The following is a 14,839-nucleotide window of genomic DNA, read 5'->3' on the forward strand; positions in this document are numbered from 1 at the left end:
AGTCACTGATCAGGCATTGGAACAGTTATTACTTATTACCATGGTTGGAAAAGAAAGTTAAATTTGCCAGTTAATGAAGGTCACCTGCAAGCAAAGCACCTCAATTTTAAATGCCTAGTTAAAAAAAAAAAAAAAAGAACTGCAACTTCGAGTGAGCCATGTTAAGGATTTGAAGTCACGGGACAACTAGAAACTCATGAACACTGACTAATTCAAACAATCACAGATAATGAACAAGCAACAGAACTGGTTGTAAAAGTGGTTTTATTCAAGTCACGCATCCTACAGCCAGTACTGAATCAAATCATAGACAGGGAGATGTGTAGGTGGTCTCAAAGGAATCACCTGAAATAGGAGCAGAAAATTAACTGGATTATTAACAGTGAATTCAGCCAGAGCAAAGCATGATTAGGACGAAAGCGTACTTGTCTGATAGTAGTCATAAACGTTTATGACTGCTGGCTTGAGATTTTTCACTGCAAGAACCTGTTTCAGCTGCAGAGTGTAACTCATGGGGACACCTTTGGGAACCTGTGAGACAGAAAGGATGAACCACAGCACATGAGAAAATGGCAACTAGTAATATACCCAGTCTCACCTCTTTTAGATACACTAGGACATGATCATCTTCAACATCAACCCGTTCCACTAGCGGGGCAAACGATTGGGGTGAAGAACCAAGCTATGGGTAAGAGACATCATTTACACAATTAGTTGAAGGAGCTTCAAGCATCTTAGAACTTTCTAAACAATCTTAAATACAAACCAGTGACGCGTCTGCCGTGAAGCCTGACAGGAGCTTAATGTCTACTAGAACCATGTTAGTGCTTGATTTTACACCATTGTATCTAAATGAGGATGAAAAGAGGTTTAGTCAAAAAGATCAAGAACAACGCTTCATTTTTGTAAGAGTCATAAACATCAGTTTCAGGACACAATGCTACTTACTTCACATTGAACTTCAACATAAGATTGGCTCCAAGCGTTTGGCAGTCTCCAGTCACCTTCGCTTCGACACTCAGTGTCCTGGAAACTTTAACGGGTGTTGGGATGTTGTAGAAACATGCAACCTATAGTACGAGTAGAAAAAAACAAACGCATTTAGATTTGGATGTGCACAGCAAATCTAGAGGGTGAAGATACAGACCTGCACAGACACACAAGTGGATCCTGATGCTTTAACACTATATTTGCCAGGAACGTTCTTCAGCCGCTTCTCCTGATACAGCAGCCGGTTGTCCCGATTCACTTTGAAGCTATACGAGTCTCCTCCCACTGCTGAGGACTGTACGGTGACGGAGCCGGAGCCATCCAAGCTGAACACTTGAGCAGCGTACGCAGACAGAGCCTGAAGAGCTACCACTGTGTCCTAAAAATAAGTACCAGATTAAAAAAATAAATAAAAAATCCAAATGATTGCACTCATGTTTGGTAGGCACCTGGGTGGAGGAGAAGCCTCCATAGGGATTCTGCTGGGCCACAAGCCAGTTGACAATGCGGTTAGCATAGCCCAAATTAACCGACGTGAGAGGCTGAACAGCAAGAACTGCTAGTAGAACGTAAGAGCTGATCTCCACCGCCAGAGTATCACCAGATGTCGTCTGAGACCAATGGAGCTTGGTGCCTTAGGATGAGATTGAGGGGAGAAAGTTTATGCCAAAGACCCTGATGAACCAACATCAAGCTGGTAAATCTTACCTTCAGAAATGGCAAGGTTGTCCAAGGCAGTTAAAAGCTGTGCTCGAGTGGTGGTCTCTCCAGCCAGACTGAAGGTGTAGGTCAGCAGAGCCGTTGCATAAGTGTTTCCCAGGTTCCCAATGACAGGCCTCAAGCATGACAGACCGTTGGTAATGATGGGATCCTAAAAAAGCCAAAACAAATATCACAGCCAGAACAGGAAGGTCATCTGCAAGGAGCTCATACAATTACTGGGTCGATTTTACCATGGAGGGGACACCTAGTTCAAGCAGCGATGCAACAATGTAGGCAGTCATGGTCACACCGTCACCAACTCCACCCTAATAAAAAAAATACAATTTACAAGAAAAGTCTCAACCTACTCCATAGGTTCCAGTGCATTAAGAAACATGTAACACACCTTCATATCACTATGGTACAGAGTTCCCTGCTGCATGAAACAGCCGTCTGAACCCTGCTTGCTGATCAACCAATCCTTTGCACTCTGCAGGACATTTGGATCAATGAAGATAAATTGCCTCGCTAGACCAAAGGACCTCAGGACAAAGGCGGTCAACCTGGCCATGGAGAAGAGGTCACAAACTGAACTTACAAAAAGCTGGTGCCACAGCAGATTATACACTAGAACAATGAGAAACTCACCATGTATTTGATTCATCATAACCAAACGTGCTGTATGATCCATCGCTGTGTCTGAAGTTTAGTTCTCCTTGGTATCCTGATTGGGTCAAAAGCCAAATGTAGGATACTAAATTCCAAGGAAGCCTAGTCCTGCACTTCCCATTGGACTATCATTTACATATGCAAAGTGGGTTTGTCATCCATACCGCTCTGAAGGTAGCCTGTTGCAGTCTCTCGGATGGCTGCAGTGATTTGCCCTGTGACCTTCAGGTACAGCAGTATGTAAATATTTGGAGCAAGAATGATCATATTCTGTTCTCCACAGCCACATGGCATCTGTAATAACCCATCTAGATTCTTCAGTGCACGACCCATTATGTCCCCTATAAGAGGTCAAGCATAAAACCCACATCAGAAACAGTTATTCTACCAACCTTCACATGTCAGTTTCTACTGAATTACATTTTTTACCAAGGACTGAAACTGAGCATCTGGCAGATCCTTGAACCACGTTTTTTGGAAATGTCAAAGTCACATCTTCAGAAAGAACTTTTCCTGCAGACCGAACAGAATAAATCAGCATTCAGAGCTAGGCTAATGTTTGGCTGTACATGGAGAACGTATTGGGAATCATTGAGTGCAAACAAACCCTTTGGACACAGTAACCAACTCTGGGTGTTTGTCCTTTCAACTCCTTCAGGCTATAGAAGCAATAAAACAACATCAGTAAAGCAGCATGAGTGCCATGACCAGACTCCAGAAGGCTGGTTAACACTTACCAGGACAAACAGACTTTGTGTGACTACATCAATGCGTCCTCTCGTCGGCACAGTCACAACTTCAGTGCCACATTGGGTCCGGGATGCTTCAGCTGAAGCATTGACGGTCACATTGACAGTTCCTGCAGTGACAGACAGGAAGTGAGCGACACCAAATATACACTTACAATTTAGATAGATCCAAAACTGACCTAGAACAGAAGCTGAGAAACCCCATTTAAAGGTTTTTCTCCCATTGGCACAAAGACAGGACACATACGGTTCAGTATATGGTTTAAGAGTGAAGGCCGTGGATGAAGCTGGTGTTACTTTAACCTGTCAATGAAACGGAACACATGGAGCAAAGACACATGACCATCTCTATACAGAAATTATCTAAAAGAAAACCATGGCAGACCATGATGCACTTGGAAAGATAGCTGAAGACCGTGGCCTTCAGATCAAAAGACTCCCCACGGACGATGGAGTACGGCAGGGAGAGCTCAAGGAAGAAAGGCTGGAAGACCGTCAGCAGAGCAGGAGGAGCAAGACCGAAACCTTTTGAGGACAGGCAGAATGCCTCTGTTTCCCATGTGGTGATGGTGTCAGGAACAGTGAGGGGAACTTGTGTGGATCCAGTGTTTCTGAAAGACAGCAGAAGAGAGAAATAAGGGGAACAGGAGAAGTAAAACCTGGGTAAGTAGCTTTAGAAGGCACTAACCCCACATGGGCAAGCTGCCAGAGCCATGTTTCTGGAAAGTAATTCCTGACAGTCACTTTTAAAGTGGAAGTGTCACTTCCAGCACTTTCTGCTTCTGGAAGAGCCATTTCTACAGGACCATTCAAATTCATCACTGAAAAAGACAAGCAATTTTACACCAAACTGCCCCTCTTGTTGCATCTATAGAAATGATTAAAACACCCAACACCACAACTTGCTTTTCCACTAAGGAGGTGTAACCTCACATAACTGAATGAAAGTTCAAGTCATGCATAATTTGTTTTCATTGAAAGAATGGCCTCTCTGCATAGACCTACCTTCTGGGAATCTGGGATACAGCGGGCACGGAGGGGCTCGTACAGCGAGATTTGTTGCAATCTTCATTCCCAGGCTCTGTTGGAGTGACAAGTCAAAACACAATACAGATTTAAAGTCAATAACTCAGTTCATGACCATGTAGTCACAAAATATGTTTTTCTACCTTGAAGGTTGTGTAGGCTTGATTTGTAGCATCAGTGTAGCCAGGATCCATATCAAAAGCTAGACGGGGTTGAAAACCTAGACACTCTGATTCATCCTCAACGTTGTATGGGTAACCTGATAGTGATTGCACTGGGAGCAAATCAAACACCTGGAACCATGAAAAAAAAAAAAGTGTTTAGGTATGTCACTTTTGAAAAATGTTGAATAAATTCATTAATGTTTGGCATGTTATGTCAGAACATGAATGTATTTTAAGACGTACACTAAAACTGCTACAATCACAACAAAAGGTTTGTCCTATTGATCTCAGCACAACTCAAATTCTAAAGCTGAACCTGAATGTCAGTCAAGACCAACAAGAATTTAACTACACATGGATACCATTTTAGCACTCAGACGTCTTCCTGGCTCCAAGATCCAGACGCTCTGATCTACAGCACTGATGCCACACAGAGATCCTGCTTGAGCAGAGACAGTCAGAACGTTTCTTTCAGCAGGAACAGCCGTAGCAGGAGAGAACTGTAGAGACACCTGGAACAATGACCAATACGCTGTAAGATATGTCACCATTCCCCACTTGAAGACAAAAGATGCTAGTGCACATCATACTTGGTTTTGGAGACAAGTTTCTGTGTCAAACGACGCACTACCAACAACAACATTCTCACTGGGCAGAACGCAGTAGACCAGAATCTGCACTGCTGGAGCCATATCGACACTGACAGACAGTTGGAACGACACAGAGCCGCTCGTGACTGTATTAGAAGCCCTCGCTTTGACCGTCTGAAATCCATGGAGGACGATCACTCCTCTGGACAAGACCTGACAGACAAACAGATACATAAGTTCCTAATATTTTTTTTATTTTAATTTTTTTATGTCCACCCACCATATAGATGATGTCAACACTGTAGTCGCCAGCCTCTCCAACAAAAGAATACTTCACAGTCACTGGAAACGAAGCACCACATTTGAGAGGCTGCTCAAGCTTCACTATAGTCAGTTCACTAGATGGGTTGTTGGGAGAATCAAGGTGGAGAAGCTTAACAACCCTTGTGTCCGTGGTAAAGTATGGCGATTTGTAACCATTAACAACCACTGGAGTCGCACTTGCCTGGGGAACAATGAATGCAATCGTTATTTTTTTTTTTTTTTAGAGAAATTTAATGTCTACATCTCAAAATACAAAGAGCAAATCATACCACAAGATTCAGAGCAGCTTTAGGAAGATTAGCAGTGTTGAGGGAGAACGAGGCCAGTCCATTCTGATTTGTGGTCAGATTCATCAGCAGTTTGTTGGGCCAGCTGTTACCATCCAGTAGATAAACCACTTTGTTTGCAATTGGAGTACCAACGAAACGAGACATCGAGATCTGTTGGGAATGATCAAGGTTAGGAAAGGGAACCGATGTGAAGGCTTCTGCAACAAGGAATTAACTTTTTTCCTTGCCTTCCCATTAATCATTGATCCAGGTTCAAAATATTCCGGGGTGTCCAAAAACATGACTTTGCCAACTTCAAACGTTATGGACACTGTTGCAGATTTTGACATGACTACATCTGGGGAAAAATTAAACCAACTCAAATAAACAAGTCAACTTCCTCCATACACATATCTTTGGTTCAGATCAGCCAATCTCACCCGTTCCCTCCTCAGTGACATTCACATTTACAAGAAAAGTGTCTTGCATATTATTTTCAAATTTGGTGTTGAAAAACACTGATGTATCGACGGTAAGGGAGGCGCAGCCAGTGGCATTCATCTGGTAACAGAACAAAGTGTCACATTTAAGTCAAGCACAAGCAGAAGAAAAACCCTCCACTGTAAGGCAGGAGTCAAACCTTTGCAGTTTTATCCAGGCATTGACGGGTCAAATCAGGAACCACAACATATGAAAACGGCTCACGACATACTTCCAACAAGGCTTGGCCAGGTACAGGTTGGCCATATGTGTATCTGGGAAACGTCACAAGGAACAAAATCAAGAACGGACCAACCACAAGATAAGAAAATATCTGTAGGTTTCACTCACTTGGCACAAGCCTCAACTTTAAGTCCCACATCTGCAACACTGTACATCTGTGGTGCGTTTACTGTCACATCAAACTTGGGCAAAACTAAGCCAGAAATAAAAACACTGTAAGATCTCAGATCTTTCGTTGAACTGTTGCACATAATTCACAACTTACCGTATTTTTTCACCTCAAAAACATGGGAGGTCATTTGGTCGCCAATAAAAGCTTTTAGTGTGTACATCCCTATCTGAGCCTCTGGGTTTAATTCATGAGAAAGCTGCAATATCCACCTCGTTGAAGAAACGTTTGTCCACTGACCAATCCGGTTATTGTTATTGTCCTATTAAAACAATGAAAAGCTCATAAAAACAGCAAACCAAAATGTACAGAAAGTGGCAGCAGCTCCATTCAAAGACTTGCACCAGAACAAACTCACCTCCACCACCACCAGATTGTACTGAAAGACAGACAGAAATATTAAGCATTTAAAAGAAAGACACCATTGCAGCAGTCATTGAAGAGAACTGTAAAACTGCTCAAGTAAAAATAACCTGCAATAAATGTGCAATTTCATGGCCAGACCTTACCATCTGATCAAGTGGCACAAATTTGGCATCCATAGTGACAACTCTGAAATTCACTGCAAAGACACAATGAACTTACATTAATTGCATAATGCACTTGATGATCTGACCTTGTAGCAGATTGGACTTTCTACACCTTTAATATTCAACCAAGGGTCATTCACAGCTCACCAGTTTGTCCTGGATTGTAGATGGGTTTGTCTGTTTGGATGAAGGTCAAAGGCAGGTAACGTCTGAACATGACTTTCCTCTCTTCAGTCGCTCTGAAGACCTTCCCTTGAACTTCTACCTTCAGCGTCTGCACAGATTCTTTATCTACTCGAGGAGCCTGTGGAGAAACCCAGTTTAACAAGACGGAAAAAAAAAGAATAAAAATGCATCTAATGGCATACCTGGAAACTAAAGCAGCGGTGAAATGGCTTTGAAGAAACCTGCTGCATAAGTGGAGTCAAACCATTTTCCTCATCAAGCAGAGAAACTGTCATTGTGAGACTCTCTTGGGGTTTCAGAAGACTTGCACACAATTTGGCATCAGATCCAGTTTCAATCACTGCAGGGAACGTCACCATGAATAACCTGTGAAAACATCATTAAGTTTAGGTTCAGGGACCAAATGGAATCAGGTCAGAACATTTACATGTTGGTTGAATATCCACAGAAGGTGTCTGCCACAGGGTTGCCAATGCCAGGTCTGTGCATCAAAAACAGCCCAAAAGAGATCGCAATCAGGAGAGAAGAGGGTTTGCGTGGTTAGTTGGGGTGGTATTAAAGCAGCATGATTCTGGATAAAAACTAGGTTTTGTTCCTGGAAGAGGTCACAGCTCTGAACAAATAACATGTTACTTAACAGAAGTTCTAACAATGTTAATTGATGTAGTGCATTTAAAAAATAATTATTGAAAAAATAAGTTTGACAAGATGATTTTTAAATACTCACTTGTTTCATTACTAAATTAATATCTTGAATGATTCAATGACATACACTTTAACATTTACTAGTCACCCACCTAGTGGTGTACAATCAAAACTCCATAAGAAAAATTAGAATATTGTGCTAAAGTTAACTTCAGTAATTACACTTAAAGGTGAAACTGATACATTATAGACTCATTACATGCAAAGTGAGAGGTTTCAAGTCTTTGTTTTAATTTAGATGATTATGGCTTACAGTTTATGAATAGTTCAAATTACAGGGGGTACTATACCCCCCAATGAAGACCCAGTACCTCCCAAAGGGACAGAAATATCAGTTTTGAGGGGGTCAGATAATTTCTGATATTGTGAAAAAATATAATTACAGTTACAATACAAGTCAACTCCTATTTTCACTGTAGGAACATTTTAATGTTAAGCAATTTCAGACACCTCTATTGTGGACCGTACCATTTTTAACCGCCGTGGCTAGAAGCAACGGAGATAGAGAACGACTTCAACTTCTCAAGTGTCAACGTTGAATGACAAAACGCTAGGGAAATTCCTCTAGTAGGGATTGTCTAGACTGAATCAACTCATAGCCCTGTTGTCCGGGCAGGTATAGGAATTTGTTTCTGTTTAGTATATGAGAGGGTTGGGTCTCACCTCCAGGTCTTATGAAATCTAAAAATAAACCAAATCAATATTTCATGAAATAGGCTTCTTGTAAAGGTATTACTTTTACTAGTAATTAGAATGGCATTACAGCGCACTTAACTTTTGGGAGTTGATCAAAACAGTTCTCTTTTGGATATATAAGAACAATGAGACATTCTGTAGCCTACCGATTATCAGTTTGTCGCATGTTTAGACCACGGTGGGGATTGATATGGTAGTGTACCATGATGATCATAGAAGTGAAGGAGTAGTAGGCCTACCCCCTAATTATGGTGGGGTAATTTACACTGAGTTTATGAAAACCCCAAATTCAAAATTAGAATATTGTGAAAAGGTTCATAAGCTGTAAGCCATAATCATCAAAATTAACAAATAAATGCATGAAATACATCACTTTGCATGTAATGAGTCTATATAATACATCAGTTTCACCTTTAAAGTTGAATTACTGAAATGAACTTTTGCACAGTATTCTAGTTTGAGTTTAATGACAACTGCTCGCTCTGGCTCAGCAGCACCAACACAGATTTGATGTTCTGTTTGATTGTCAAAGGTTTAATAAACAGGCAAATCTGCCATTTAATAATAAGAGGTGTCTGAATCGAGATACAATCTCTTAAAGATTAATAATGCAGCTCTAGGTTGTATGTTGGAGCACTGAATGTTTAAGTATGTGTGATTGGTTGTCTGGGTGAGATCTTTAAGCTGCAGAAAAACGAGCAAAACACTGAATTGGCAACACTGGACTACCATTGTTAAAAAGACAAGAGAACAAGACCGTTTTGTTGATGAGGAACAAGAAACTCATTTCAACAATGACTTGTAACAAGTGTTAATGAACGCCATTCATTATTTGACCACTAGATGGCCACAAAGTAAAAGATGCTTAATTAACTTTTAACATATGGTTAAAGCTTTGGGAATTCATTTTGTCATCTTTAAAACTGCATCAGCATAAACATTAGTCTGCTTCAGTTCACGTCAAAGCCCATGGTACTCACGGCCTCTTCTGTCCATCAACAGCAAAGAGGAAGAGGGCTAAAATGAGCCCTTTCCAAACACAAATCTCCCTCACAGCCATGAAGAGCAATCATCCAAGACTAGACAGAAATCAAGAGTCTCTTTCAAAAACCCTGCAGCACTTCTGTTAAGATCCACACAGCTCTACAGTTTAACTCTAAATCAGCTGCACTGATGCCAGCGTTATTTAAACGCTCTTAATAATTCAGAACAGGTTGATTTAGCATCACAGGCAATCTGGACGTCTTTAGGGCGGAGCCCCGGTAATTAATCACAGGGATGCCAATAGGGGATTATCACGCTGATACATAGTACTTCCGCATTCAGTGATGTTGTGCACTGCCACTTCCGGTGAATCACTCATCACTCTGGCGAACCCATGATGGACGACCCTAAGTTTATTTATACTGCATCCTGGTAAATTTGGTATAATTATACTACATCGCTAGTATAGCTACTGCTTCCCAAAAAAACGTGCTACCTTGTTTTATTTTAAAGTTTGACCCTTCCTCCCGGCGAACCGCTTTAATCCACTTCTTCCTTAGACTCATTTCAGTCGGGAATCCATGGAAACTTAAATAAGGTTGGCGTTGTTTGTTTGATTGACAAAGTGGAACAGAGCAGTGACATCTAGCCTTCGTTTCAGCCATTGTTGAACTGCGCCGGAAGTGGACATGCACAAAGTTGAAAAATCCCGCCCATGAAACCCGGAAACGTGATAATCCCCTATAAAGAACAACATAGTGACGAAACGCGTTTGTCCGTTTAGGGCCACTGTAGAAACATGTCAGCGCAAAATTAATGATGGCAAAATGAGGCTTTCTGAACCACTGAGACCTCGCAGCCCATTGCTTCAACAAAAGGTTCATTACTCGAAGCTGCATTCATTATTGCTCACTAGTGACACCTAGCTACTGTGCAAAGAAATAGCAGACCAATAAATGAATACTGAATCAATGTCCTGAGCAGACATTTTTCCATTGCCTGGGTACCAAATAAAATATGTTTCTCTCTCTGTCTGAATTTACTTGTGCAGAGACAACTGTCACACACAGTTCATTAATTATTCATAAATTGTTTGGATAGTGACAGTAGGAACAACAAAAGTGAGACTGTGTTGAGTGCAGTGCTAATGGTGGAGGGAGTGTAATAATGCAAATTGCAACAGAAAAGTGTGGGTTGGGAAATGTTAAGAATAGTTTCTGGTGTGTTTTGTGCATTGACGTGTTACTAGTTTTAGTGCAGTGTTGTGCTTAGGGGACTATGGATTTAGAGGAACAAACTGAAGTTTGGGGTGGATGAAGGAAGGATCACACATTATTTTTTTTGAGGAACAGAATTTTTTCAAGTGTGTTGGGGCTTAGACGATTCCTCTTCTTGGACAGAACCTCTCCAGCCTTGGAAAAGATCCTTTCGCATGGAACAGAGGATGCGGGGGAACATAAAAATGTCAGTGCCAGCTGGTATAAATGAGGATACAGATGTTTATGTTGAGCCCAATATACTAGTGGATCCTCAGATATTGTGAGGTTCACTTCGGATAAATATCGATCCACTTCTACAGTAGCATCTGCTGTTGCACTTGAGCTCATTCTACAGTGATCCACCGTGCTATCCAGCAGATGCCAAAGGACACCTAATAATGGAGGTACAAAGAAAAAAACTCCCAGACAGGGGAGGATTTCCTCTTTCTTGCTGGCTCCATTACAAGGAAAAAGGAAGAGGTCACAAAAAGCAAACAAATCAAAAAGGGCAATCCAAATCAAAAAGCAGTCCAGTCCAAATCCAAAAACCAAAGCAATCCAAATAATCTTATCTAATTAATTTAACAATAATATTACTACTATAATTAATAATAACAATATACTATAACTAATCTAACCTGATATAATCTAATAATATACAGCCCTAACACATGTATGACACAATAATGACGACGACACAACTATCTAACTGTAACTCTAACTCTCTGACTCTACTACAACTGATTTAACTACTCCTGACAACACCCACAAGGTGGCGCGAGTTTCGAACCCCCTTTATCCGGAAACGACACTCAGAACGAACCGGTGACGTATCCACACAAACCGAGGCCTCGTTTGTCAGGAGTCACGTGATTTTCACGTTAACAACACAAGCCTCGAATCGCGGCTTCATCTGGCACGCCCCTTTTTTCTCGACACAAGCTCCGACGCCTCGGTTCAAATGTCACATCACTAGGCAGAGCCAACATGTTGGCAAACAAATGACTATGGAAGCCAATAAAAGATTGCATCACAGTTTAAGTCATAGTTTTGGTCCTTTTGTAATCGAGTCTGCACGAACGCTGCAGTGGAAATGAAGAAAAACTGCATTCATAACTGGATTAAATCCTGTATAATCTTGAAAGTGAGGTCAATCTTCTGCACTGCATGTCTACAGTTAAGCGATTTTTAACATGACACTGAAAAAAACACACACACACACACAAAATGAAGCAGAAACTCACACAATTCAGAATGTGACTGAGGAAAAGTGCAGTGCTGGTTTCAATGGTGTGTGTTTCATGTCTCAGGAATTCTGGAACTTCCCTCATTCTGGGAAATCCAAAATCCTCAAAGACTGACATAAAGACAACTAAATATAACACACACACACACACACACACAACACAAAGATCTCATGCTGCCACCCTCTGGACATATTACATATTGCAACAATATTACAAGAGTTGTTACTTACATTTATTGTAGATGTAATTAAACAAGTGTCATCGATCATGCGACTCATTGTACAGCTGGTCAAATTTTCATCAGGTTTTGTTTATTTAGCTCCAGTGCTGCTATCATACATTTTTTACATTTATGCATTTGGCAGACGCTTTTACCCAAAGCCAGTGAATTAAACAGTATTCAAGATTTAGATTTAAGATTTTATGTTAATTCTCAAATTTATGTTTGTCATTTCAATACAACTTTTCACTCAAGCTTTTATGTTAAGAATATGTGTAGTGAATGAATAATAAAGGACAGGACTTGATTTTCTTCATGAGGAATTGATTGGATGGAGAAAGTCTCTCAATATGAAGGTAAAATAAGAGGGACTGGTGATGTCAAAAGAGTGTACAATGCACATATTAGTATGTATGTGATAAATCATTCACAATAAAACCACGTGAATTAAGAAAGTAAATAGTCTTAGTCATCCCGACTAATAGTAAATAGTCATCCTGTCACGCTTAACTAATGTGAAAGATTTGCTGAGACATGTTGTTTTTCCTCTCCTCTCCTGCAGGTCTTCGATCTGGCTTCATCACGCTGCCTCGTGTATCACGACTGGACCAAAGCTTTGCAGAAACGTCTGAACTGCTCAGCGAAGACAGTCGAGGGAGTTCCCTACCGGAGAACAGCGACGTCTCCATGACACGATCCGATTCGCTCTCGTCCTTCACGGTGGACCTCGGCCCCTCTCTCATGAGCGAGGTTCTGGAGTTGATTGACAGCTCTTGCTGCCTCATTACCAGCCGTCAGGAGGAAGAGGAGGAGCCGAGCTCTGTGTTCGAGATGGATCATAATGGGCCGATCACAGCAAACGCCGGGATTGAGCCCAAGAGGTTCCAGCAGGCTGCTAGCATGCTAACACGTCACTTTGGAGGAGCAAGATCTGAAGAGGAGCGGCAGAGAGCTTCGTCTTTCAGACACACAAGAACGCCGTACAGCTTCACTGAGGCGGATGAAGAAATCAAAGTATGAACATCAGATAATGCACCGGTAGGATATTAAAAACCAGTTTGATTTCAAAGACAATTTAGTTTTTTTTTAAAGGATCTCAATTTTTAAGACAACACAAATGTTCAAATTGGGAAATAAGAATCCATTCTTACATTTTAAAGGACCTGAAAGAGACATGCTATACAGTCTGTTCATGAATGGAGAGTATTTCTCTAAAGATGAGCATCATTCAGAAGAGCCAACATTCAGCTGTAAATGTCTTTATTTGTCATGCAATTAAACTTGGAATCAAGTGTATTTGATTTGATGAATCTGTCCTTGCATATTCTCACAAGTACATTCTGCACTTTAAGCAGGAGGTGAGTGAACATTATTTTGTAGGGAAGAAACTTTTCTAAAGGGCATTTTACATTTAAATGACCGTATTTCAGTAGTTAGTCTAAGGATAATGATAAAGATATAATAAGCATAAAAGTGGCATTTGTGAATGAATATTGTGTGTGTGTGTGTGTGTGTGTGTGTGTGTGTGTGTGTGTGTGTGTGTGTGTGTGTGTGTGTGTGTGTGTCTCAGTTGAGTCAACTCAATGACTCGCTAATAACATAAGACTAATTTATCCACACATACCGTTGAAAATAGTCATTTACAGTCATTGTCGGCATTGTAGTATTTCCACATGTATAGTACAAAAAAAAAATAGTACAGAAATTTAATGGGGTAAAAAAAATGTATGGTATATTCAGTCAATTCTGGCATCACCTTAAATGAGTCCACCCCCAAAGATTACTGTTATAAAAATTAGCCTCGTCTAAAAGGAAAAGGGGGAGTTATTGCTGTCATTTATAGCAAAATCATCAGTATTACTCAGAGGTCTAGTTTTAAATATAATTCTTTTGAAGTGATGGCATAAGTGATAAATCCCGCTTGACATGTGCTATATACTGTATACAGGCCACCATACAGATTTTATCAAAGAATCTCCTAAGAGGCCCGAACGCTTGCCATATCAATTATCTGGAGCTCAGATGAGCGTCGGCTTGGAAAAATAACTCTAATTAAGAGGCCAATACTCACTCAAGTGATACCTTTTTTAATAAACATGTGACCTTCAAAGCTCAACCTGTGACTTAAAGATCGGAGGCCTTAAATGTAAAAGAGGCCTGCCATACTCTTACAGCCTGAAAGGGTGCACTCACTACCAAGCGCCCTCTATTGACTTAAACTTGAAACAACCAAAGTAATCCTGATACATGACATCCCCCTTTTCTTGGATATAAAATCACATCACTTAACAGCCCATTAATATTGACATTGTTTTCTTTTTCATAATTCTCTCAACATTAAGTTTTCACTGAAGACATTTTAACAAAAAGCTAACTATGTTCCATCATATTTATTAAAATATGTAAACATAGGCCTATGCCTTTACAGCTACTTGGTTGATTTCACTTTTTCTTACTAGTTAGTGTGTAATGTTGCGGTGTAATGAGCGGTTGCGCTACTGGTTTCACACTTGGGTCTGTGTGTGTAAGGTAACTTGGTTGGTGTTTAACTTGCCAACACCACTGAACACTTGGATACTTGTTACAAGAGCTTGCTTTTTTCCATCACGGCAGAGATGTCAGCGCCTATTTTTAACA

At 40.7% G+C, this 14,839-nt stretch overlaps 1 protein-coding gene across 1 annotated transcript in view; it reads right to left on the reverse strand.

Moving 5' to 3' along the window:
• The window catches only part of LOC307009861 (uncharacterized protein), a 31,068-nt gene extending 21,376 nt beyond the window's left edge, over window positions 1-9,692 (reverse strand). Inside the window, exons 1-33 of the mRNA XM_079634041.1 lie at window positions 9,473-9,692; window positions 7,274-7,457; window positions 7,053-7,209; window positions 6,849-6,937; window positions 6,734-6,754; window positions 6,472-6,637; window positions 6,315-6,399; window positions 6,124-6,238; window positions 5,924-6,044; window positions 5,732-5,841; window positions 5,484-5,654; window positions 5,171-5,395; window positions 4,891-5,103; window positions 4,663-4,812; window positions 4,280-4,429; window positions 4,116-4,191; window positions 3,799-3,931; window positions 3,496-3,721; window positions 3,290-3,413; window positions 3,099-3,220; window positions 2,969-3,020; window positions 2,791-2,874; window positions 2,526-2,702; window positions 2,341-2,416; window positions 2,099-2,255; window positions 1,944-2,018; window positions 1,699-1,861; window positions 1,440-1,624; window positions 1,148-1,369; window positions 949-1,070; window positions 767-848; window positions 599-682; window positions 426-531 (exon numbers count right to left, since the gene is read on the reverse strand). Coding sequence (XP_079490167.1) covers window positions 426-531; window positions 599-682; window positions 767-848; window positions 949-1,070; window positions 1,148-1,369; window positions 1,440-1,624; window positions 1,699-1,861; window positions 1,944-2,018; window positions 2,099-2,255; window positions 2,341-2,416; window positions 2,526-2,702; window positions 2,791-2,874; window positions 2,969-3,020; window positions 3,099-3,220; window positions 3,290-3,413; window positions 3,496-3,721; window positions 3,799-3,931; window positions 4,116-4,191; window positions 4,280-4,429; window positions 4,663-4,812; window positions 4,891-5,103; window positions 5,171-5,395; window positions 5,484-5,654; window positions 5,732-5,841; window positions 5,924-6,044; window positions 6,124-6,238; window positions 6,315-6,399; window positions 6,472-6,637; window positions 6,734-6,754; window positions 6,849-6,937; window positions 7,053-7,209; window positions 7,274-7,457; window positions 9,473-9,552 — 4,303 coding nt within the window. The 5' untranslated portion in view covers window positions 9,553-9,692. The remainder of the gene's footprint in view (window positions 1-425; window positions 532-598; window positions 683-766; window positions 849-948; window positions 1,071-1,147; window positions 1,370-1,439; window positions 1,625-1,698; window positions 1,862-1,943; window positions 2,019-2,098; window positions 2,256-2,340; window positions 2,417-2,525; window positions 2,703-2,790; window positions 2,875-2,968; window positions 3,021-3,098; window positions 3,221-3,289; window positions 3,414-3,495; window positions 3,722-3,798; window positions 3,932-4,115; window positions 4,192-4,279; window positions 4,430-4,662; window positions 4,813-4,890; window positions 5,104-5,170; window positions 5,396-5,483; window positions 5,655-5,731; window positions 5,842-5,923; window positions 6,045-6,123; window positions 6,239-6,314; window positions 6,400-6,471; window positions 6,638-6,733; window positions 6,755-6,848; window positions 6,938-7,052; window positions 7,210-7,273; window positions 7,458-9,472) is intronic.
• Between the last annotated feature and the right edge of the window lie 5,147 nt (window positions 9,693-14,839).

This window comes from Phoxinus phoxinus (assembly GCF_949152265.1).
Source record: "Phoxinus phoxinus genome assembly, chromosome: 1".
Classification (NCBI taxonomy): domain Eukaryota; kingdom Metazoa; phylum Chordata; class Actinopteri; order Cypriniformes; family Leuciscidae; genus Phoxinus; species Phoxinus phoxinus.